Source organism: Osmia lignaria, chromosome 3 (genome assembly GCF_051020975.1).
Source record: "Osmia lignaria lignaria isolate PbOS001 chromosome 3, iyOsmLign1, whole genome shotgun sequence".
NCBI lineage: Eukaryota > Metazoa > Arthropoda > Insecta > Hymenoptera > Megachilidae > Osmia > Osmia lignaria.
Genome location: NC_135034.1, coordinates 7,996,669 through 8,022,571, shown reverse-complemented (window position 1 = coordinate 8,022,571; position 25,903 = coordinate 7,996,669). Strand labels below are relative to the sequence as shown.

The 25,903-nt window shown below is 47.8% G+C and overlaps 1 protein-coding gene across 3 annotated transcripts in view; it reads right to left on the bottom strand.

The window, feature by feature from the left end:
• LOC117605394 (uncharacterized) overlaps positions 1-22,959 on the bottom strand; it is a 41,582-nt gene extending 18,623 nt beyond the window's left edge. For all 3 annotated transcript variants that reach the window (XM_034326673.2, XM_076693190.1, XM_034326674.2), the window contains exons 1-2: positions 22,576-22,959; positions 902-1,005 (exon numbers count right to left, since the gene is read on the bottom strand). In XM_034326673.2, the coding sequence (XP_034182564.2) occupies positions 902-983 (82 nt within the window). In that variant the 5' untranslated portion in view covers positions 984-1,005; positions 22,576-22,959. The remainder of the gene's footprint in view (positions 1-901; positions 1,006-22,575) is intronic.
• Between the last annotated feature and the right edge of the window lie 2,944 nt (positions 22,960-25,903).

Here is a 25,903-nt window from a genome sequence, read left to right as displayed (position 1 = left end):
AGGGAAGTAAAGGACAAAGAGAGGTTCGATGTCCTGATGGAGCCCTGGCTCGCTCATTCAAACGCTGCCCGCTCGTGTTAGTCATAGTGATCGTTTGAAAAAAAAAAAGGACTTTGGAAAGATTCGACGTAGCCGATCATCATCGTCAAACAATTAATTCTGTATAGGTGTGCGTGGGTTTCGACCTCGGGCGAAATTAGTCTGCTAGGATCTTCGCCTTCTTATTGTATTAGTCGTGATCAATTTTTTCGGGTAGTTTCTAATGAAAATTCCTATCGATTTTAATCCTCAAATTATAGTTTGCTCTAATGAAATATCGAATTAAATTAAAATTAGGCAGTCATCCCAGGTTTAACCCTCTGCAAGCAATTTAGGTTACCGATAGCATAAACGAGATTTGATTCTTTTTCAAAGTTCTACTTTTACTAAGAAAATTTTTAACATTTGGTATTTGAGATTCTAAAAGCTACGAAACTTTATCCTTCAAACTGATCGTATTATATTTTATACAATAAGAAGCTATTCTCGAGGACGTTTATTGCTGTAATCGAGTCTCTCTTCAAATCTCTTGTTCATCAATTCAATACCCTTTTTATGGTTGTATATTTGTTTATCGAAGTAATAATCGTGTGTATCCACTGTTTCTTTTTCTATCCGCGTACGTACGAAAGAATAAAAGGCTTGTACGTAAGAGTCATTCTTCCTCGTTGAGGCTTTCTTTTCATGCTATCTCACGTACACCTGTTCACTGCCAAATGAGTTTCGTTTCGACGCGTACCTCTCGTCGAGCATGTACGAGGAGGCGTTGAAGCAAGACGAAAGGAGTAGATAAAAGTCTCTCAGAGCGAAACGACTTCCTCTATCTAAGAAGTTTCTCGCCGGATTCGCTCGTAAAACTCACCAGAATTGGATTGCGATGTCAGTAGAACAGCCAGACAGAATATAATCCCGGGTCGACAGAGCCCGGTGCTCAAGGCCGACATGTCGGCGCTCTTCTTCCGTTTCCTGAAAACAAAAATCCTTCTGTTAACTATTTTTATTCCACCCCGACTATCTTGGTTTGTTAATCAATTTCAATCGGACAATCAGATCAGTATATCAACAGTTTGACCTAGAATGATCGGAACATAAGTGTAACAAGCTATTTTATGCCTTTGTTTCTATGAACGTTAAGGTCTCAGTTATTCCATCACAGGTTATTCCATTGAAATCGTCGACCAGTGACAGCTGGACACATAGCCACACCTGGAAGCGAGCCAATCGCATACCTTCGCACTTTGACCGACCAGTTCTGATGATTACAACGCGGTATGCAGATCAGCACGGGTACTATTTTTAGAAAGTATTCGCAAGTATCAGCTCCCACGATCAGTATTCAAAGTCGGCGATGTAAAAATTGACTCAAATTCATCGATGTATCGAAGTTAATCCCGTGCCTATTGATAAGAGTCGCGTGGAGGAGGAATGATGTACGCTAGGAACGTGGTTCAGAGGTTCTTCAGGGGGGAGAGTGGTTAACAGAGGGAGAGGAAGGATGAGAGGAAGAAAAAGAGGAATCGACAGGAAGGGAAGGTGGACTTTGGTGAAGCCGGCGCGCATACCAGTTGCCTGCGACAGCGGCTTAATACAAAGTGCTAGCGAGATAAAAGGGCGTGGGTAGTTTCTCTTGCAGACGTCGGCTTCATCTTTTCCTGTCGTCTTCGCGCTTCCTCCATCGTCGCTTTCATTGTTGATCGAACGGAAGAGAGAAAGAATAAGGAAGCACCGCGACTCGTGACATCGAAAGCTCGGCAACCGCTCGTTAACGACCCTGTAAATTACACGCCGGGCTATATCGTAATGAATCTACCGATGCTGGATGCTTATCCCCTAACGTTTTTTCTCTTCTTCTTTTTTTTTGCAGCCTGCGGATCGGAAGAGACACGGCTATGGCGAATCCCGCTTCTATCCAGTCGGCTGAAGGTACGCGTCATTGCGTATTCAGGATACGGCCCGTTGAGCCGAGGAATTCGGTGAATGGGTATGAACGGGCATTGACGAGCACGCACGCCTTTGCGGGTTGCTGAAGTATTCGCAGGTGAAAAGTGCAGACGCTCCGTGTAAAGAGGACAATGCGAAGATTCTCTCGATTGGCAAATTCAGGAAAAGCCTGTTAACACATTTTGTAATTCTTCTCGATGGAATGGTAATACTGATCGATTTTTGACATAAGTTATCGCAGGATTTCGTTACAGGTGAAATTATATTTATTTCGTCGAGTTGTCGATACGATAGTAGTCCATCATCGAATCAAAGCAACCGAGTCTTAACTCTTCTTCAGATGTATACTTGACGTACATACTGGAACGTGTCACGTAGGATGTTAAGACAATTCCGTAATTAAGAGGGCCGCCAGCCTCTGACCAAGCCTATTCCTTTCGAAATTCAATGAATCCACGTCCCCATTGTCCTATTATCGCATTGCCGGCCGGTCGTGCGTCTACGTTCGTTAACAGAGACGCCGTTACCGGTGACAAGCTAGAAACGACACGCCCACGCGGTGACACGTCCTGAATGAAAATGCAAGCGCGCCTCGTTTTAGCATAGCCAGCCTGTTCGGCGTCCCCTTTTTCCTCCTACCGTTTCCCTTTCGACGCGATCGCCGTTGATCCGCCGGCGAGTCGTCGATTCACCCTGATTCGTCGCGAGTCGCGTTTACTTTCCTTCTTGCAGGACCCGGTTGTGGCCGCGGCTCGTCGAACCGCGACTAATTTCACTTGCGCTCTCGATACGGCCGTGCCGCAACCGAAAGGCCGATTTCACGAGGCGATACGGATCGGTTCGGACGGCTATTCTCCGCGCGGGTCGCGGTGCGGCTTAATGACGCGCGATGAACGCGACGGACGAGCCGTTTCGAACGGGTAACGCGTATCATAGCCGATTTCACGATGGAAAATGAAATCTTCGCCGGGACACACCGGTGAGAAATTGTACGATTCGTCAAAAGTTTATAAGCGGATAAACGGCGCGAATCATTTGACCCGAGTATCCGAGAAAATTGGACAGCAGATGAATCTCCTGAAATTTATTAACGGATCAGAAGACGCGGTTTGAAACAACAGGGTGATAACGATCAGGGAACCTTTTCTATCCCGGCTAACAGCTGTTCGCGCGATAATTACGGCAGACTAGGAGTTTCGCTTGAGTATAAGGTGCAGGTAGGTGCACCCACAAGTCGAACGAAACGGGGGTGCTGGTGGCATAGGTTCCGTTAGAGCCCGGAGGCTGCGTTCGTTCACCATTACCGTGGAACGCGGAATATGATTACCTTCACCTGGGAACAGACTGTTCGTATCCCCTCCGGTTCGGAGACCGTGGGCGAAGTTTCCATCGTGGATCCTGTGTCCCGGTTCGCCGTTGATACTCGCCGATGTTCCGTGATTAGTTAAAGACTCGGCTCCCCGCACGATTTCCGACTTTACAGGCCGTGAGATCGAGATCAGGCTCGCCTTGAAATCCGCATTAACGACGACAAACGAGGAACCGCCGTTAACGGCGGACCGAGAAGAGAGATCCGCCAGGCGAAACCCATTTACGCGTACGGCTAATTCGATTTCGCGCGTTGCGTGTTATGCAAATGAACGATCGAAACGATCGGCGTGTGCGTGCCTGAACGATCTTCAACATCGTCGCGATCGGTGTTCCCTTGATTTTCTATCTGCTAATTGGAAATGGTTCAAGACGGTTCAACGGAACGCTTCCATCGCGAGTGGCTGCGTTTTATGCAAATCTTCCGAGATCCATTTGATCGGCCAGTTTATGGGCATCGACCATTTTTGTTCGGCTCTGTTATCGCGTGCCGCGCGTAACGGTGGTATTTCATATAAAGGGTTTCAAAGCCGGCGGCCCGGTGACACGATTCAAAGCGTTCACTTCCGACATGGTAATACTCTGAATGAGCATCGTATACCGATCCAGCTACGAATAACGGACCTGTCCGCCTCTCCTAAAAGGCACTCTGTCCCGTCCACCGGGATGCTTCATCTTCTTGCCGGGCTTTCGACGACTGAAAGCTCGATAATTGACAGCCCCGGCTTCTGGGCTATTTTATCGCGCCCGGTAAGTGGACGTCCAACTTTGCTCGCTCTCGTCCTTGGGTATATCTTCGATCGTTTCTCCTTCTTAACTTACTCGCATGGTCTTCGAGTAATTTAACAATTCTTTCGAGTATCCACGAAATCAACGTGTATCACTCGCCTAATATTCCTTGTTAGTTTCATTACCGAACAAGGCTGTAGGAGAGGTTAAACAAGGAACTAGCTGTGCCTTGGTATCTGATACAAGCCATTCTGCTCGGTCCAGCAAATGCGAGAACGGTCGCGGCGTGATCTGCACATTTCAGTTTATGGGCGCAAACGGGTTGAAAGGTCAGGGATCAGCGCGAAGGTGGACACTTGGTGGCCGGGTTGAGGCTGGTAAATGACGTTATGCAAATTGCAAGGTTAACCGTAAACTTTCGTGATCCTGCCACCATTAGCCTCGTTGTTTCGCCTGGAAGCATCTTGCCCGTGGGAGCCATCCGCGTTATTAATTACACGGGAATCGTCATCGTTTCCTTTCTTCCGGAGTTTCAGGGAAGGTGTTCGGCCCGAAGGGAAGGACCTTTCGTTTCGTCTCACCCCCGAAGCTCGCTTCCGCGTGCCAAAGGATCGAACAGTTCCAGACTGGTCCCTCCGGCCACTGGAGACAGGTTGACGGCGAGCGGCTCGTTACGCGATCATCAGCTTGCAATCTCCCCACGAAAGCAGTCGTTTCTTCGTCTCCTCTTCGGCCCCTTTGCGCCAAGTTAACTTCAGCGTGAATCGCAGCTGCGCGCCTCAAACTCGTCGTAATTTTTCAATCTCCGATAATACAAACGGCGAACACGCGGTTTGATTCATCACGGTCGCATTGTGAAACGATTCGAGGCCGCATCAAACGGCACAAATTGCAACAACAAAGAAAAGTCAGCCTCAAAGCGTTCTTGCAGAAGGTTCGGAAAGGTATACTGCAGCGGATATTGCCGGAGAAATCATTAGCACGGGCCGAGAAGCATGGAGGAGAGCGAGCGGTCGAGCGTGTTTAGAGGTACGCGAGAGAGGCGATTATATTGCGGGTTAAGGGGGCTATCGGGTATTCATTACGCCTAATGACCTCTCGAAGCGGCGAGTGCTTTTGGGCACGATGGAACGATGGAACGTGAGGCGGCACGGCACGGCACGGCACGGCAGAGAAGGCAGCCACTCTTCGGAACAACGGGGTTCGATTACTCAGGGCCTCGACGTTCACACGAGGGTGCTCGAGCAACAGGTCGGCATCATGTACACCGGCTCTATTTATAGATCTACCTGAGCTAGAATTACGTGGGGCCGAGGATAAGCCTGGCTGCCGACTCCTCGTCTTCACCTGAATCCACCACGATGCCGGTTTCCTACCCTCCCCCGCCATATTTGGTTCGTTCGCAACCGGGCAAAATCGTGTTTCACTCGGCGATTCTTCGGAATTCGCCCCAGCGCGCAGCGCCTCGATCGATCGACCGGTTCTACATCTTTTTTTTTTCTATCCCCCTTTCACCCCTATTTATTTCTTCCACTATTTTCACCGTCTATCAAAGATTTACCAATTTCACGGAATTTCAGGATACACTGATTATTGATTCGATCGATCATCGATCGTAACGAGTATCCGTAATAAGCGTGTCGAAGGAATAATCACCGACGTCCATTAAGCTTTCTTTTCTTCTTTTCATTTCTCTCGGGTGAATCTCGCTTAAAACGAGCCGACCAAATAGCTCGATCTCGTGTTACTTGATAGTATCACGTACCGATGATTATCGTGAACAATGTTGCCCCGTAACTCGCGACTTTCCTATACCGTTACAGATGGAAAAAAGCCGGTTAGATAGGAGTACCTGACGATGATGGGAGACTCGCGTTATTAATAGCTAAACGGCCTACATCGGCGCTATAAAAGCATCGGTCCGACTGAATACGCGGTATCGACGGGACGACACATTGTACATAGGCGGTATGCAAATCGAGACGGGATTCTTGCAGTGGTCGACTTTAATCGTTCACCGCGTAATAATCGTTATCAGTCGGTTTTTCGAACAGGACGAAGAACCGCTCGACCGTGTCGTAAGAGTCTTCAGCAACATCTCACAGGGTATTCAAAGTTATTTTACTCATACTTCGAGTTTGTGCGTCGCGATTGAAACGTCCCCTTCGTGTCGATCGATCGTTCGATCGTTCAGCAGCACGTAATAACGAGTATTACCGCAAGATGCGGCGATTCCCCTGGTATTATAATATCTCGTCGAAAGATCGGATCGGGCCGGGTGCCCGCAACCACCCTGGATACCCATCTCTCATTTTCTCTTCATCTCTTTCTCTCTGCACGTTGTTCGGACGTTTTAACCATGTAAAAACACTTCTTTTCGTGGAGTAATGGAAGACGAGATGCATGCTCATTATTGGGATTATTAAATTCGAGCAATTTAACCGTGATACACGCCGTTCCGTTTTAACGCGCATTCATTTCGTATAGGCGTGTCTGCGGCACGTTCATTTTCGTTAATCGAAAGGGAAGTTGTATTATATCTTGGTGTTTCTTTATTAAATTGATTCATCGTGCTCGAGGCGAGGAGGAATTGTATTATGGTAAATTGAGACGGGGGTGTACGTCTCACGGTTAAGAACATTCCTTCCACGAAGACGCCGTTTTTGCAAGGATCGCAAAGTTTTATCGTCATCCGTGCGTTTCGCCGACATACAATTAACTCGATTATTATTACCGCGTTCACATAACTCGGCCGGTGAGTTACTCGCATTCTTCGCATCCTGCCTTCTGTATATCTCCCTTATATATCTGGAAAAGAGTAATAAAAGCGTAATCCCATCAGCCCCGTTCTTCTTCTTCCTCCGTTAAGTTCACACTTTTTCATCCGGCCTCCCCGTTCGAGACGTTTATGGATCTCTTCGGCTTTTCCGTTCCTAAGAGCGTGGAAAAATTCACGCAACGCGACGAAATATAATTTCCGCCTCGTCCCGGGATATTCTCACTCTCGCGTTTCGTTGTTTTCCCTTTCCGTTCCCGTCTGCTTTTTTTTTATGGCGGAAGTCGCTTCTTATCTAATTTCTCGTCCCCCCTCGTCCCGCTGGTCTTTCGGTGAGACTCCTTTTGCCACCGCGTTTGCACAATCCGTTAACGCCTCCGCGAGACCTGACGTTCGTCCTTTTCCCTACGCGAAGCATCGTTATCGACGGTCCCTTTGACGGGAACAACATCCCGTCTCCTTCGGGTTGTTTCGTGGCCCTTTTTCCCCGCGTCATCCCTGCCAGTACGTTGTATCTCTACGTGTTGTATGTACAACGAGGAACACAGAGGCGAACGAGCAGCAGAAAGAGGGAATTTAGAAGGCGCAATAAAAGCAAGGGTCCCTTTTCTGTTTGACGAGAGCCTTTTTCCACCGCGTTCCCATGCATCAAGAGAAACCTCTCTTTTCTCGGTTATCCATGCGGTGCACAACAGTCCGGTCCGGTACCGAGCGTTGGCGAGTTTCCGGCGCAAAGCACCCTAAGGTCGTGCAAACACGAACGGCCAGCCCTGCCGTGGAACGCAACTCGACTTTTTCACGGATAATCCGTAAGTGGCTGTTTTGTTTGCCGCCTGTCCCGTCCGTTCGTTCGCCAAGGTACGCGCTTCAGACGTAATTTCAAACGCGTTTCTCTCTATAGAACTTCTCGTATAGAAACACCATAATCGTGCAATTAATTTGACCAGAAAGCAAAAGAATTTTCCGCGGGAAACAGGTTTCATCCTGATCGCTACCGCATCGCTATCATCTTTACCGGTTATCATCCCCTCTCGTCATAGACAACTAGTAATCCAATTACGCGAGTTTCTTTATTTTTCCTATCTCTCGGCATCGAGCATAATATCCAGCGCGAGATATCAGAGGTACGTAAATAGCTTGGAACGATGGATCGTCGAACGATCATCGAGGCAATTTGCACGAAATTAAAATGGCCGCGATCCACGGGATAGGGAATAGGATGAGAGGGCATGAAAGAACAGCGAAAGGGCAAAGCGGTGCTTGGTAATCGACGTCCCGGATGATTGCGGCAGGTGCAACAGTGTGTCGCGATCGTCTCGCGATCACCGACAGGAAGACCTCTCCTCCAGGGAGAGAGGTATCTTTCTCTTCGCGCTGGTAATCGGAAACATCGGGGCGTTCCGATCGCGCCGCTACCTATCTGATCGCGTAATAACAGGAAGACGTACGGTGATCGCGGTAATTAAAACACGCCACGTAGTAATCTTCAGCCCATTAATGCCCATCAATTACGATCCGCCCTTCCCTCAACGAGACGCATCTCGAAGGGAATCTCGCGTCCGGCCTGTTGTGCATAATTCAGAACGCGTTTCGTGATAATGGTCCACGGGGACGGGAACGAATCGATAGGTTCTTGGAAAAGGTACGATGATTTAAGGGATCGGCATCGTGAATCTTCCTCTTGCTTCTTTTTTCTCTCTTAAATATTTTATAATATTTTTTTGCGACTAAGTATCGAAAAATAAAACTGCATCAAAATTGTGGCTCTCTCCGTGGTCCGCCGTCGGAGGATTACTCGTAATTGACCGTTACCGAAGAAATTGATTTAGTTTCCAGAAGATTAGCGTTTCCTTTTACCCCGAGGAAAAGGGGAAAAGCAATGGAAATTGTTGTTTTACGGCGCGACGAGGGGTTTTATCGCGGAGTCTGCGAAAAGCGAGCGCGAAATTTCTCAGGAATCCAACGTGCAGGGAATCGACGCCCATTTCCCTCGTTCCCGATGCCATTACCTACCCCCGTTCGCCATCCACCTTCAGATTTATAACGCTACTTAAATCATTCTTTACGTTCACCGAGAGTAACATCGTTGCCAGGATAATCTCAACTACGTTGCATAATGTTTCGTGTATCCGCGATGAGTTTCTACGACTTCCTTTTCAAATAACGTCCTGTTCTAATCGAGCGTCTAATATGCAAAGCAACGTCGACCTAATCAACGCGAATCGAATAGAACAACGATCTAATCGTACGTGGTAAATGTTCCGCGTGCTATCTTTGCCTCGCGATAGTAAAAGAGAAATAGTGGAGGCGAAGTCTTCCGTTATCGAGTACACCTCATTCTTCGACGTTATTATTGGCAGAAACGGCCGGTTACGATCCAGGGAACGCCGGAAATTGTCCGTTATGAAGAGCACTGGTGATTAATTATTATGCAAACTAGCGGTATCCGCGTTCCTGGTCCTTTATGCGTCTCGAAGGTGCCGCGGATCCTCTCACCACGGTTTAATGGCTCGTCTTTAAGGTGTTATTGCTGCGTTTGACAGAAACAGCGCGACGAGAGTTAAACGTTCACGGCCGAAGGAATGCGGAATGTCATTCCCGACGAGCTTTTCTCTATTGCCAGCCTGTCTATCCGAACCGGCCAACATTGTTACCAGCTTGATGGGTGATATTTTACGGTGTTCCTGGATGGTAATGGCGAGACGAATAAATACGTCTTCGGATTAATTTTCTCGGAATTATACGTATGATTGCGTTCCGCAACGCGCAAGTCCTTTGAGATCGTCGTTCCATCCTCGCTATCGAAAACATTTGATCGGACAGCGGTGGAATTTTTATCGGGATCCATTATCAGGGTGCTACAATAAGGAAGGTAGAAAATATTTCTTGCTACGTTCGAGCACTATAGAAGATTTAACGCGTAACGATCGAGGGAACGTTACAGAATAACGAGTAGAGGCAAACGTTGTGCTGCTGGTCGCCGTGACGAGACACTTTGAACGCAGCAACTTCAACATTGTAACTTGAAGGATCGTTCCCAATTGCTCTCGCCGTTAGCCTGCGGTTAAATCGATGCCTCTCGAAGGAACGAAGATTTACTCCGCAGTCTGACGCGGTGTGCGTAGTTGGCCGTCGAAGAGGATGACAAACCCGAGTTGCCGGGAATTATACGCGGAGAAAAGCGCACCATCGTCCTTCCATTACGGAATGTCGATTGCTCCTTCCCTTCGCCGCTCGTATTATGGCCGAGCCTGTCGAGGGTCTCTTCACGCCTTCTACGAGCCGAAGTATACGATTCGAAGAGAGGAGAGACGAGGAAAAAAAGAAGCGACGTGAAGTCGACGAGGTGGAAAAGAAGAAACGAACGAACAAACTAGATAATTGCGAATATCTGCTGACGCAGCAAGGAAATCGTTCGACGATTCACGGTTGTTTGACTTGCCCTCTCGAATAACGTCCAACAGATTCCTCCCGGTAATTGGATCTTCTTCTCCTGAAATTATCCCCCGAAATCGTCGAAATTATCCTAGAAAATCCTTCCGACGAAGGATTCGAATCGGAGACAATGTGTTTATCAAACGACGAAATCAGAAATTTTCTTCGTCCATAATTGGATGATTACCGGAAATCTTCGAAACTCGTCTGCTCCTCTGTTCTATATTCTTTCTTCTTTAAATTACAGAGTGGTGGGACGAGATTAGAGGTCCTCGATGCTGTTTCAAAGTACCGTTTCCATCGGGATCAGTTGCTCGGACGAACACGGTTGCTCGTTCGGCTACTCTCTAATCAGGGAGGCGACGGAAACGCGAACGTAACCGGCGGCGAGTCAGGATACCGTGTGCAAATAGCAGGAGGCGCGTAGGTATCGCATATACAAACAGGGAATAATTAGAATGATAATGGAAGCGTGCCCTTCGGGTCGTAGAACGAAAGAGCGAACGAGCGGGAGGATTGGCTGACCGTGGCTGACTTTAACTTCGTTCCTCGGCCTGTTTGCACATCGGGAAACCCTCGAAGTTGCTGCATCGGTACCGATGTTTGCCCTACGTTTACGTGGAAAGCCTGAAATACCCGAGTTTGCTTTGGGCGCGGCTGCCCACGGACGCGTTTCCCACCCAATCACCGTCTTTGAACGAACCCTTAAGTTCAAGGCACCGTGCCACTTAGCGAGACAATGTTGAAGGTAAACGAAACGCTCGCATCTGGCCAAGCTTTGCACGACCGTTTGTCTTCAGCGTGGGAAAGCTTCGCGCCGATAGGATCTTCAATTTTTCGTATGCAGATTTCTCATTCGTAGACATCGAAATAATTATTCGTGGAATTATATAAAAGCTGAGAGTTTTTAGTGTATTTTGATAAATCAGGTGAACCCCAATTGCAATTATTTTGAGTTGCATTTGAAATAACTTTAATTAAGAGAGTATTGTTAATATTTCTACGGTGAGGCTGAATTTCTACGGTCGAAGCAATATGTAAAGAGCGAGTGACAGGAGGAAGACGGATCAGGAAATGACGCAAAGTTGATCGAGCCGAGCGTTCGGACAACCCATCCACCTTGGTCTTGCGATTCCTCGTAAGGTCGGGGTGAAGGAACCTTAATGACTGGATACCTTGGAGACGGGATAAGAGTTAAAGAAACTGTGATCCTGTCCTCCCTGGAACAGGCATGCGCACCTGTGCCGAGCTTTACCGAAGTAACGTGCACCGATCCCTTAGCGAGTCACGATGGCCAGTCTTCTTGTACAAGGTTTTCAGATCGACGCGACATCCCGACTAGGAAACCAGTACAAGGAAGTATAGAACGATAGCTGGAAGGAGCTTGCGCTGCTGGGAAGTAGCTACGACGAATGTACAGAAGATTTCACGGAATCGAACGTGACTCTTGTTCAGTTTTACCGTCATCTGCAACGCGAGCCATTTTTCTTTCTTCCTTTTTTCTCGAGAACAGAGATAAACTTGAACAAATTTCATCGACGATTTACGAGACGTGTTTAATCTCGAGGTCGAAAGAATTTAATAAGAAAACGAAGAATCGTCGAAAAGATAAATCATCGGGCATGGAATTCGAATTTAATTAATTAGATTTAATTATTTTCAGGTCTGCGTTGGAGAAGAAGAAAGATTCGACGATGTTTATCCATTGTCCTCGTGGTCCAGGTGCGAGCTCTCCCCTCGTAAAAAAGCACCGAGTGTCCGTGCTGTGATTAATATTTGCACATCCGGCCGGTGCGAATAATTTTCATCGGCTTGCCCTGTTGACGAAGCGCGAGCCGCTCCGGTACATGGTGTCGGTGTCAGGCAAAGAAAACGAGAAGATCGACGTGGTCGTGTACGAACCGGACAACGGGACACCGTTGTTCCGGTGGCCCTCTATAAATAGGATGGCGGAGAGCTTGATGATCAATATTCGTACATCCGGTTGGTTGGACGATCCGACGGATATTCCTACTTGAATTTTATAAGAAGTAAGTATTTTTATGGGCATCTGCCATAAAACAGTTTACGGTGTACACACGATACTCGTCCCTTTCGACGAAATATATTTCAGTAATTTCTTATTAATTATCAAGAAATTCTCGACGATTATCCGAAGAAGTAAGGAAAAAAGATAACGATAATTCACCCAGTCGTACACCGGAATCCCGAAAATAATGAAATTCCATGGTAGTAGCAGCCTCCGTATCCATTGTACTGTGACATACGTTATCGTCTCTAATTTCCAGAAGTCGCTCGGAGGAATTCCTGGCGGGCTAGGTATGTAAACGGTTACAGACGTCTCATTGTTACGAGGGAGGAGAAGGGTTATACCGTCAGAGATGGGCCGAGCACGATCAGAATAATGCAAGTCGGTGTAGTTGAACGAGGAGGAGGAGGCGTTCAACCGGAGGTGTTAGTGGACTATAAAGAGAAGCAGAAGAACGGTCGGCTCGTGCACGAGCCACACAGCGGGACACTGTTGTGTCCCCGTGGCCCAGGTGCTGGGCCACCCTCGATTCTTCCCCCCCTAACCCCCTCCCACCCTCCCCCACCGTTTACGAACGGCACGGCCAGAAAGGTTACTCGTCGAAGTCGGGGGGCCTGGTGAACGCGGTTGAAGATCGACTCTCTTCTTGGACCGGAGGACAAGGCGCGAGGGAAATAATGTGGCGACGGTGAACCGGATGCGAGCTTTGCCAACCACGAACCAGCCACCCAACGTAAAGGGCCAGTGGAGTTGTCTTACCCCGTGTAAGAGGTCGAGATACGATCTCTCCCGTAGCCGACTCGGCCCGTCCATCGGGGGCCCACCTTCGGGGACAGGTTCACGCGACGACAAAACCTGTCGACGCCTCGACACGTCAGCCTTGGAAGGATGATAATCGCTCGCTGAGGGACACCCACGAAACCGAGAGTCGATAGACGATCGGTATCCTGCTACGCCCGATACCTTATTAATCCTATCTCCTATCTGTTAATTGGCTAGTTTCCCGGTGATGGTAATTATTTTACGGTGGAATTTCTGCAAGCTTGTCACGAAATACTGTGCGCAGGATGCTGTTTCGTATGTTTTAAAATAGAGAAGCGAAGATCGTATAAATTCAGTAGACGGCTGGTTAGGGGGACGCGTTGTATATACAATCGCCTGAACGTGAAATTATTTCCAAGGAGCGTTTACGAGATTCTATGGATTCATCTCGACTCGCCCTCCCAGGAACTCGTATCAAGTCGAGCAATCGAGGCAGCGACCTGGAGAAATCGTTCCATTTCGATATTCCATCGAAACCATACGATGCCTTAATATCTGCTTCGGCAATGCTTGTTCGCGAGAGGGCATGAAAATTGGTCGAAGGAAAAGCTCGAGGAAAAGAGAATAGAAGGAAACGGTGCTACTCTTTCTACACGTTGGTTCGGCTAGAACGGGCATACTCTGTTACTATCTTATTACGAGGCTCCGCAAATGGTCTTCATCAAGTTAAGACCGTGTTCTACCAGCTCGACGTTTCCTCCTCCTCCTCCTCCTTTTTCTTTTCCATCGCTCTCGTCTCTTCTTCTGTTCGCCCTTTTTTCCCCTAGCTTATTTCTACATCGTCAGCCCGTGCTCGAGAAGAGGCAGGAAGGTGGATGACTTTCATTCGTGGCGCGACGAGCCAGAACGGCGAACAGAAGAGAAGAACGAGCCGAGGAAGGGCCTGGAGAGAAGGTGAACAAAAGAGAAGGTGGTTCGACGTTATTAATCTCGGAACGGACGTGACGCGTGACGACGATCACGGTGGTTTCGTCTCGTCGCGGATAGATACGGGCCACGAGTGCCCGGAGAGCCACGAGTTCCACAGCTCATTCTTCATGGTCGAGTGACTTTTGCGTATATACGAATGCCGGACGATTAACGATCGTACCGTGGTTGCGCTCGTTAAGCGACAGTTTCTTTTCCTCCTCTTCGAGATGAGCCACCGGTAAGACGGTCGAGGGACCAAGAAAGAGAAGACGAAGAAGAAGAAGAAGAAGAAGAAGATGAAACTGGTACACCAGAGATCATCCCCTCGGTCGAAGACGAATGATCCGGACTCTCCGCCGGATACATTATCGCTGTGTGCAGAGGAGGACTGCACGAGCACCATCGGGGCGACACTTTCGTAGAATCGTGGATCGGCCACTCGTGACGACGATGGCGATCTCTAAGAGGTCCTCGTGCCAAGGTCGTACGACTAATAATAACTCGGTAGGTAGAAATCGATTTCACCACGAATCACGACTGCGATTCCGAACCGGAATCGACGTGTGGGTCGATTGCGTCCGTTCGGTGACGACTGATCCCACGCGACAGAAAAACAGTATCGCCTCATTATGCATCGATATTTCGTGGGATCAACAAGGTTGCTCAACCCGGTCCATATTTGAATAGAGTGAAAACAGCGGAGGTTAGTGAAAGTGATTCCTTGGAAACAACAAGACAGAGTATCTTTTCATTCCAGCAACGAATTTTATTGAATTTATTGAAAATAGAACGTGCTCGAGCAAGCGTGCTACTGGTGCTTACATAATTTCTAATTAACTCATTGCCAGCCAGTTTTTCTCCTGTTCGGATAATCGTGCGAAAATTCTGACAACAATCGTAGGAAGCAATGGGTTGCTACGCTGACCAAGAGGACTTCCTATGTGTCACGGTTCCGCTCTATTTTATTCCACGACGAAACTGGAGGAAAGCTGGATGGCACGGTGGTCATTGAAGAGACAATCTACGATCTAATTGTCGCAAGATGCACACGAAAGGACGTTTACGTATTCAGACGTTCATGGAGTGATATTACCGCGACGGTGAATCGGCTTTGAATATTTCTCTAACTCGTACCATCGTTCGTTACGATGAAAGATATTGTACATACACGGTGTACCGTGTAATTTGCATTTATTTTATCCGTAAACACAGTGGCCGCGTACGAAGCTCGAAGAAGGAAGCAGAAAGATCCGAGGAAAAGAATTCTCTGAACGCGTTGCTACCATACTTTGAAATCGGGATCGGCTAATGGCGTTAAAGCTAAGGTACTAAGCACCGGTTAGAAGGTTTACCGTTACCACCTGCCCGATCACCATTAGAGATTACTTCTCGCCCGAGATCGCGTTTATATCTAGTTTCGTGGAGATGCTTCAGCCTTTTCTTCTTTTTTTCTCCACGATTAAAACAGTAGACTCGCGTGCGTTTCATCGATTCGTACCTGTTACGAACCGCGGTATCACGAGAACCCCTCGTTCGGTACCAGCACGGCAAATTATCGTTTCACGTGTTTCATCGATCTTTTCGAGCCTCGAATTCCGCGATTCGAGCAGAATTGAAATTACAACCGAAGTGTTTCTTCTTCGGGCAGGATAACACCGAGGAAGGCATCGATTAGGATCGCGGTTTGATTGCACACCGTTTCTTCCTTCCTTCGATTTTTCATTCGATTCGATTAAACCGGTTTTCAAGGCGCCTTCTATATTCGATCGAGGATGATGTCATTAAAAAACCCGAGATCGCGAGACTTGCGGGAGGGAAATGTCGCGGAGGACGAAATCACGATTTTGTTTCTCATTAACCGAACACCGTTCGACCTCGAAGAATACGATGAAGAAGGGAACGAGTACGGGTACCCAGTGAGTACAGGTACGAACGCCTGCCTTTTAATTCACTGTATAATGTTACGCGCTATTGTACTTAATTCCGGCCTGCTCTTACGGTACATCCCTCTCCGAAGTATCGTATTAGCCTACCCTTTCGCGAACGCCTCTTCTTTCATCGGTTACTCTAATAAATAACCCGGCCTTTCGAGGATGCTCCGAATAAGGAAGATTCTCTGGGAACTGAATCGCCAGCACGCGATAGTCAAACGCGATTCCATTATTTTATTCGAAATCCCTGTTTCTTCACCTCTATCTTAGAACATACGTTTCGTCCTGTTATTTTATCATTTAATAGAAATGATTTTTTTGAAAATCCAGGTACTTGATTCCCGATGAAATCACACCTTCCAAGTTTCGCGACGAGTTAATCTACCGACGTATGCAGGTAGATAGATTAGCGACAACTGGATCCCGTCTTTATGAGTTATGTAACAGGTGCCAGCGACTCGCAGCGCGAGCTGAAAAGGTGACAGCAATTACGCGCGACAAGTTGTACGCTCGATAAGAGCTGTCCGGAGGCTGGTTGTACCCGATCAGTCATACAAAGGACGCGTGAAAGCCAACAGCACCGTGAACTTGACGGTTTTGCATCTTATCTACGAACGAGTTAGCAGCGACTTTAGAAAATGGAACGATCCATAAGGGCCGTTTAAACTGGCCGATAAAACAAGTCCGGGTAACCTGTTACCGCTTGTTACCGGATTATTTCGTGAATAAAACGGCACGAGTCCTCGCGTGCATGCTCGTGATTTGCCTACTTTAGACGCGATCAAAGGGTAGACGGAATAAGATAGAATAGGTTGAAGTAAAAACGGACTGAGATAGAGCGAAGAGGTAAAATGGATGGATAGGTCACCGACCGGTTGTCGTTGACAATTCCGTCGACCGACACACAGCGACAGGTATGCCTACATTATTAGAGGAACTAGGCCAATGGTGCAGGTTCATTAAACGGCGAACTGGATTTGTACACCTTTATTTTCGCTCGCGACGCAACGGGGGGTCCTATGGTGTTTTAGGTCACCCGTCGTCTGACCGAATTTTTCGAAAGTCTCGCAACCACCTCGCTTTCTATCACAAACTTATTGTTAGTCATCGAGAAGGTTCCCCTTTGTGCAACAATCGTGTGACGATTTTTGTCTCTTTTGTTCTTTTCCTTTTTTTTTTTTGATTCGGGGTCCGAAGCATGAATCAATCGAATGATTCAGAGACTCGAATAGAATGTTTGGTGCCTTTTTTTTAAGATCAAACGAATCGTAGTAATACGTAGTAAGCTGCAGGTTTGATTATTCAGGTTTTTAATGAAATGCAGCGGGGTATTGAATTTGAAGATCCTAAAATTTGTCAATGAACCGTCGAATTTATTCGCGGTGATTCGAGTGGATGACACGAAAGGTATCGGGGTTCGTCGATTAACGTTCTAAAAACAGTTCGTGTGCTCGTGCAATACGTGCGACGAGTCCAAAGCTCGATATCCTCGGAGCCGATTCGTGCGCGCATTGAAATTCTCTCCGATCTCGTCGGGCAGAGTAGCCGATTTTTATCGAGTACACGACCGGTTACCGGGCAGAGCTCATAAACCGCATTCGACATCGAGGCACGGGCAGCGACGTAAGGAATACGAAGTATCACAAGGTAAACCCATTCGTGGTATTTCAATCGAGCAGACAGAAACCGTTCGAAACCCGTTCGCAGACCGCGAAACCGTGAAACCGTGTCGCGTGAATTCCATCACGATCCTCGCGTATTTGCGACAAAGCCGTCTATAATGACGTTATTAATTAGAAATATCACGGTTACGCTTCGCGAGATAATCATGATGTTGCGTCTGAAACGTCTGTTACGTGTGAAAGATAAGCAGAAGGATGAACGTGCTCTTGATCTTACTTTAATTATTCGTATCATTTGGACTTTAATCTGCATCGAGATAAAAATTCAGCGCATACATTGAATAAACGGAGATTACGTGAGGCGGATAAGATAAAGTACCCGGATCGTACCCTAGATATTTGCTATGCAAAGGGTGATTACAATCGGGTAATCGAGAGACGGAGGAATCGTTCGCGAAACGGACAATTCGGTAATTAAACTTCTTTGTTCGCCGGTAATGGGAACGTTCGTTTTCGCGTACGAAGCAAACGCGAACGATTTAGAATCGTGACAGAAAACCGATAAACGCGTCTTCGCTTTTTCTCCCCCCATTGTCGGTTCGCGAATCGATTCCAACTACGAAAAGGTTAACCGAACGAAAATGGTACAACTTCCTGATTCTTGTACGTTCCGAGGGAGTCAACGGCCGAACAAGCGAATTTCGGGTTCATTCGCATTCACCTACGCGAACCCGAGCGTATCCAAATTCCGTGATAATCGTAGGAGGTCGTCTCTTCGGAAGATTCGGTTCCGTGGAACAAGGCGTGACGTTGAATTAGCACTTCGTGTACGAAGAACGCGTGCGTGGAATATGAAAAGTGTATCGACGATACCGCGAACTAGGCGGCATACTCTGTTCCGTGTGAACGGAATTTGGACTCGATCCCCTAATTTCAAGTTATGAAATAATGGACAAAGGAATTTGAAATAGCCACTTATTTGGAGTGGTAAAAAATTGAAGGAGTGATTCTCAAAATAAGAAATCTTTAGGTCTCCTAAGTTTAAGTTTAAATTTCATTTTCATCTCGATTGAAAAATTAATAATTATAGAAAATTAAAATAGGCACTTATTTCGAAAAATAAAAAATTGCCAGAGAATTCGAGAAATTCTCGTTTAAGCTTAAATTTCATTTCAGAAAAAATTAATAATTATAGAAAATTAGAATAGGCACTTATTTCGAAAAATGGAAAATTGCCAGAGAATTAGAGAAATCCTCGAAATTTCTGACTGACATTAGGGGGAATGAATAATTGATCGCCTCTCCTTTGAACGGCCCTATGAATGCAGGATTTCACGGGCTGATAGGTCCAGTCTCCGTGCTCGATATTTTTAATAGCCCTTTTTCAACGGCGGTCAGGCCAGTGTCCGACGAACCAACCGTCCACGGAGGTGTTCTTTTTTGAAACGTTATATGGACGGGGCCTGGGTCGATAGGAAGCGTTGCCTCTTTTAATGCTCGATCGCTTTGAAACAGTTTCAAAAGATGTTACTCGACGTTCGACAAACGGGATGTACCGGTACCATTAGTTTAGTGACACTCTCGTGGACACACGGGTTAATTCACAAACTAAAAATTAAAATAAATTTGGAGCATATCCCCCGATCTTCTAACATCCGACGATGTAAAATTCTCAATGTAATTTATCAAGTTCAATGCACGCAGGAGGTTTCTTAAAAATTCACCAGAGGTTCGAAGAGTCGAAGGAGACGGTCGATCGAGGAATTTAGTATTTTCTGCTGAAAATAAGCGACTGCTCGGTCGCACGACCCGATTTCGTGCCGCGACACGAACCGCATCTCTCGGTTTTTACCGTTTCGTGTGGGCCTACGTGATTCAAATGGTCGCTCAAACGAGGACCCGAACGCGTATAGCAGCATAAATTCTTGCTCAACGATATTCGAATACTTTCACTGCGATTTTGGTCGCCCAATTTAATCAACTAATACGTCATAGCATGCATCATTTCTCAGACAACACTTAAGCGGCGGGAGTTGACACGTTGATCAGACACAGTAAACATAGACCCCTGTGATAAGAAAATAGTAATCTTTATAAATTTTCCAGATGAGAAAATCTTAGGATTAATGATTAGTTAACCCCCGAACAGCGGAGTCTGGGTAAATCGAAATTAAATTAAAATTTGCGCTCTCTCCATGGTCCGCCGTCCGAGGATTAATTATCTGATCCAAACTTTCAATTCGTTATTTTATATTTAAGATAAAGATATATGCAAATTTTCCTCCCATTTTTTTATTTTAATTACTTCATTACATTTGAAATGATCATTAACTAATGGTAGACGAAACGTGCAGCTGCAGGCGCAAACTTTAGCTCGCTAATCGCGTGTCGTTCCAACAAGTTGTGCGACATTGGTTTTCACAGCTCACGGTTTACCTACGTTGTTGGTAACAAAGTGGCAGGCACAAAAGAAAGCTGCGAACAGTCTAGCCAAGCAAACACAGCCTGTTGCGAAAAGGGTGAGACGCGAAGTAGACGAGACGAGAGGAAAATAAAAAGCTAGCCAGCTATGCTCGAGCTAGTTATTACCAGTGGTAATTAATTCGCGGCACGCCTAGCTCGAAACCTGCTTACGGTTGACTCTTCTCTTCGAAAGAACCGTTCTCTTCTTTTACCCGAGAGGCTATGTTCGCGAAATCTTAATCGTCACCGCTTCAAGATGCTCCGTATTATACCAAAGTACCCATCAGCGGACTTGAAATTAACTTCATTCAAAAAAAAGGAAAAAAAGTAAGAACGTTTCTCCCTTTCTTTTGGAGATTGCAATTAAGTCGACAGAAGGATCGATTCTCCACGGCTATTGTTCGCAGATTGCGTGCTTCTTACTTACACTCCATTACTCTATTTCATTTTCGTCGCTGCGTGGAACGAGCGGGCAGCCTCGTGCCCGGCCACCACACACGGTCTCGGTAATTAGCCTTTAGTAATTAGCAATTAACCGGACGAGGCACGGCTAAGAAGCCGGGTAACCAGCGTTATTGTTCGTACACACGAGAAAAATCCTCTTTCAGTTGCATAGAAAATTCGTGCACGCGACGGGATGAATTTGTAGATAGAAAATTGAATCGAACGATTAAAAAGTGCATCCCACGAGTGCATCGGTTATCGAACTCTCCGAGGAAAAAAAAAGAAACGCACTCGTGGAAATTCCTATCGCGGCGTGAAATAGAAACAGGCACGGTGGCTGGCGATAATTAGCGGATAACTAGATGGTCGCATAATTAATTGGTCGTTGTTGTTATTATATAGCGAGCAGGTAGGAACAAAGTAATTCGTTGATTAGAAATCCCCCGTTTCCTGGCAAAGGTGATTCAACGATCGGCTAAGCGCACGTTCGCTCGTCTACCTCGTGATCATGGATGCTAATGCAATCGCAACATCTTCGGGCTACTTCGACCGTGACAAATTCGTTCTCTTTTATTCCCGGCCGGCAGAATCGCCTCTTCGAACCGATTCATAACGAACTGGTGCACAGTTTAATCTCGGCTGGGTGCATCGCGCTGATTTCTCCCGTCGTCCTCGTCGTCGTGGTTGCTTCGATGGGGAAGCATAGAATTCGATTCGCCGTAGGAATTCGTGGCTCGTTCACGTGCGTTACACCGGCTCGCGTTCGTAGTCGGAAAGGAAGCCCGTTTATGCCGACGGGATACAAAGGGGTCCGTGCGCCTCCATAGATTCTCCTAGTTTACATTTTTCGTTTCTGTTAGCAGCGTGTCGCTCACGGGAACGATCCATTATTCTCGTCCCTGGAATTCCTTCTGACTCATTATGCTGGCGCGCGTTCCGCCGCCGTTGGGCCCTGTTTTATATTCCGCTTTCGAACCCTCCCCGGGAAAAATTGATACAATTTCGGACCCCCTTTTGTTCGGGACAGAACGAAGGAACGATCGGATCTCCCGGAGTAATTCTTTATTTTTTTTTTTCAAATCCACGATTCGATTCGGTAGCAAGGAAAGTTTTTGCCGATCCGAAGAGCGGAACGCAATCGAATGGTGTTTCACGGATGTTAAACGGAGAGATTCGCCGGTTACGTTCCTTCGGTATTCAGGTATCGGCGCGGTTTGCCACGGCATTCAGACGCACTGTTTCTTTAATTGTACGAGCTGTTCGTGCGAGTCCGACCAGTCTTCGCGGCTGCAAGTCGACACGCACACCTATTGTGCCCGTCGACTTGAATTATTTAGGCCCGGGCCTCTTTGACTCCGTTCTAGACCGGTCCATCGTCGCGCGGACCGTTTCTTTCCAGCCGGCAGGAAAATGTTTGCGTTCTTGTCTCGTACCATGACTAACACGAAATTCCATTCGGTTTTTATCTAAAGAATCCAGCGAAACGTTCGAAACGCGACGAGGCAGCGCTCGAGATTGATACCGAGTTCGAACCGGTGTTTGATTTGTACGAAGCGTAACAGGTGTACTTCGATAAGCGAGTAGGTGAAAAACGAGGATGCTTTTCTGCACTCGAGGCTAGTTTATCGATCTCGACGATTCACAACCGGCTCGAATGATCGCGTACGGAAAGCTAAGCGTATCACTTTGCGCGTTCGCTGCCGCGTTACTTCGCCGACGAACGAACCGAACGTTTCTGGCACATATTGTACGTACTTCCAATTGAGAGAACACTCGAGGTATTCCTGCGGCGAGGCACATTGTCACAGTCCATGAAATCCACGATAATAGCGACGACGACGACGACGAAGAGGACGAAGACGAGCGAGTAGCGCACAGTGCAGTAGAATCACTGATCTTGATCACTTGGTATCACCAGATCGAGGAGAGGCCGGTGTACTAGCATAGCGAACGCGCGCGTCACTTTTCCACCCTTTTCGCCAGTGTTTCTTTTTTTTTTAATGCACTAGGATACTTTTCACTTTCTTTCATTTCTTTTTTTTTTTTTTTTTTCTTTCTAAGACTTACCTATCCAGGACGGTCGTCGACGATGGACGACCCTGACGATCCTGTCCGACGACGCGTTCTCCCGTTGGATGCGACGGAATCTCCTGGTGAAATTCTAAATCGTCGAACCTCGGTCACTGTACGAAAGGATCTCGTCCTTGGCCGTATATCGCGATTAAAACTAACTCGGGGAAACAATCGGCTCGGTAGGAATGTCCAGGGGCACACCGAAATGTTTCCGTCCGCTCTTCTCTCGCACCCTCGAGCGTGTGCGAGTTCAGAGCGTGTACTTTTCTCTCGTTCCCGGTCCCTGTTTTTCTCTCTTTCTCTTCTGTCCCCTTGAAAATCACCGCGACACCGCACCGAACAGAAGTGAACTACTCGTGCGCCGCCGGTTCACGGTACCTTAAATACCTTGGCAGCCGCGCCACCGCCACCGCCGCCGCCACCGCCGCAGCACGCCACCGCCACCACCGCTGTGCGTCGTGCGGCCCCCTACCTCAAACTCGCCCCACGCCGCGCGCGCCGATTGGCGACGGAGAGGAGCCGATGTGTGCCCGCCGGCTACACCGGACCATCCTCTCTTCTTCTCCCGTATTCCTCTTTCTCGTCTCTCTCTTCTTTCTCCCTTCCCCTCTCTCTCTTCTTTCTCTCTTTCTCTCTCCCTTAGTTTTCCTCTTTATTCCCCTTTCCCGGTTCCCCACCCCCCCTCTCGCGCGTTTCTGCGTTTCTCTGCCTTCTTCTCCCTGCGCGGTTATTCTCTCTTTTTCTCCGGTAATTCAACCACCGAGTCAGCGTGCCCGCAGGACTCCGACGCGAGCCGCGTACGCGAGCGCCGCTTCATTTTATTCTAGCCCCCTTTCGAGGCATCTCCGCGCCACACGGTGCGACATTTTCACCGTCGGGTTTCCCTAGTTTTTCTTTTCCTTCGAACGAAAGCGTTCGACTCGCAGTGTCGCGTGCCTTATTCCGTCGACGACCGACGTCGTGGACTTGGACTTGGTCACGAGTCCTCGAGGGTCGGTGCGGTGGCGCGCCAAGAGGACCAGCAAGAGGAGCTACGTAGAGCCGGTACAAGTGCGGTGCGCAAACGCGGCTGCGCACAGGTGGAAGAGCTGCGGTGCGCGACTGCCGTCGCGCATTCGCGCTCCGCACGCCGATGCGAGCGCATCCTATTTTGGTGGGAGTGTATTTCTTTCTTTCTTTCTTTTTTTACGCGTTCTGCTCGTAGAGTTCGTCAAAGAATTATACAACGATAATTCGTTCTCTCGCATTGTTTTAAGTTAACGAATTCTTGTTATTCGATCGGAGAGGTCCGGGACTGATATTGATGTTCGAGGAAAACGTAGCACGTCGTGAGATATCTTAAATGTTTAAGTATTTAATTACTTTGCATTACTGTATATCTATCAATGCGTCATGCAATTCAGAGAAACTCGTATCCGGCATGTAAGAACGATGTCGAAATTATGTTAAGGTCTGTTCAATTCGTTTCGAGATACTTGTCGATGGGGCTGTCCAATGCTGTCGAACGTCTATCCTGCTGACTCACTATCAGCACGTCGGTGAACGCAGCAGGACGCGCGATTATGAGCCTTCTCGGGAGGAATCGTCGCGAAATGTGCCAAACTCGGTTACCCGTCGCGGAGTTCCGAGAAAATTTTGTCGGGGAATTTTTCTCGACTCCGAGAACTTTAGTTTCCGTCGAATTTCGCCTTCATCGCTTCGCGTTGTTTATTTTCTCTCTTCGTGCTTTCGGTACTTCTTTCCACTTTACGATCATCGACTACTTGGTTCCTCGAAGCCATATGATTTTGCATGTTTCGCCGGCTCATTCGAAGTTCTGCCCGATTTACGAGTCATCGCATCGTCCCTCGGGGTACAATGGAGTTTCTCGACGCTCGAAAAACGAGCCTCGAGCGTTAAACACGCGAGAAGTCCCGATCGAGAAGCGTACGGTTGCCGGTTCGACGACTTCAATTTCATCGTTAATCTCCTGGTCCTTTATGAATTGGCTTTCAGGGTGCTTAGCAAGCCACTCGACACCTCGTGTCCCGTCTCCTCGATTCGTGCGCCCGTCTTCTAATATATTCAACAGCCGAGGAAGTTCATCCCGGGCGTAGAGGCACCGCCGTAAAGCAGTCCCGGGCCTCCGGGACATCGTCGCAGACATCCGAGACACGGTGTTTCCACCTGGTTTCACGTTGGTTCACCTTGGCTTACCCGTGGTTAACCGGAGGAATTCGGTTCAGCGAACCCCGCACGACGCAACGCCTGGCGTGTGTCTTTTTTTCGTCGCGCTTCCGCGGATCGGTGTCGTTGACACTGACATAATAACGCGTCGCTTTGGTCACGATCACTGAGCCGGTGAAATCACGAGGAAGATTGTCTCGCGGGACTACTAATTGCTAATTGTTTCGCGAGAAAAGATGAGGATCGGGTAAACGAGCCACGGGGAGAAAGTGAAACGATAAATAAGAGAGGACAGTGTCGGGTTCGACTCGGTGAACTTGACCTGAATTCACGGACTGGGAGAAAGAATCATCCTCGTGGGCACCGTCGAACGGAGAAAGGAGAGAAAGAGCTGGATGGAGGAAATTACTTTCGATTTCGAGCTCTTAGGATCGGTTACACTTTCTCCCTCGTGTCTGCCTTGTTGAGGTCGTCGTCGCCGCTTCCTTCTTCCTCTGTCTCGGCCAGCCCATCGTTACGTGACTCTTCCGTGGGTCAAGGCCGTGCTTTCGATCACCCCGGCCTTGATGCAAGTTCACGATCGATCGGTTTTCAACTGGATCGCGGCCAGTCGCTCGGGCTTGCGTTTGTCGAAAGAAGCGTCTCGTTTGAAGGGGTTCCGTTGGTATCATCAACTAACCCTTTCACCTCGTACTGCATAGAAATTGTCGAGGTACGATCTTCCTTTCTTTTTGCAATTTCGCTGTTGAAGTACCCGGAGCGAAGAAATGTCTCGCTCTGATAATTCGATTGTAAACACCCGTTTAACGATCGCGCAAAGCGTTACACGACGTAAACGATTTAATCGAGAGACGCGTGGGTGGCACGCGGTTAAGTAATCGCGAACGGAACCGAAACAAGTGCAAGTGCAGCTCTCGTGCACGCCACTTTTCACGTCGAGTGCATCGACGTTGAAGCGATCGGGCAAGTCGACGACCGACCTTGCGACGTTTCCTCCGCCTCCTCGACTGCATTCCTCCGCGACGAAACACCGTTTACTGCTATTCGATCAACTATCGATCCGAAACCGCTCGAAACGTGCTCCATTATCGATTTTATTACGTAGATTAGACGTAGCTACTTTATTACAGGTAACTCCCTCGTTCCTCCGTCGAAC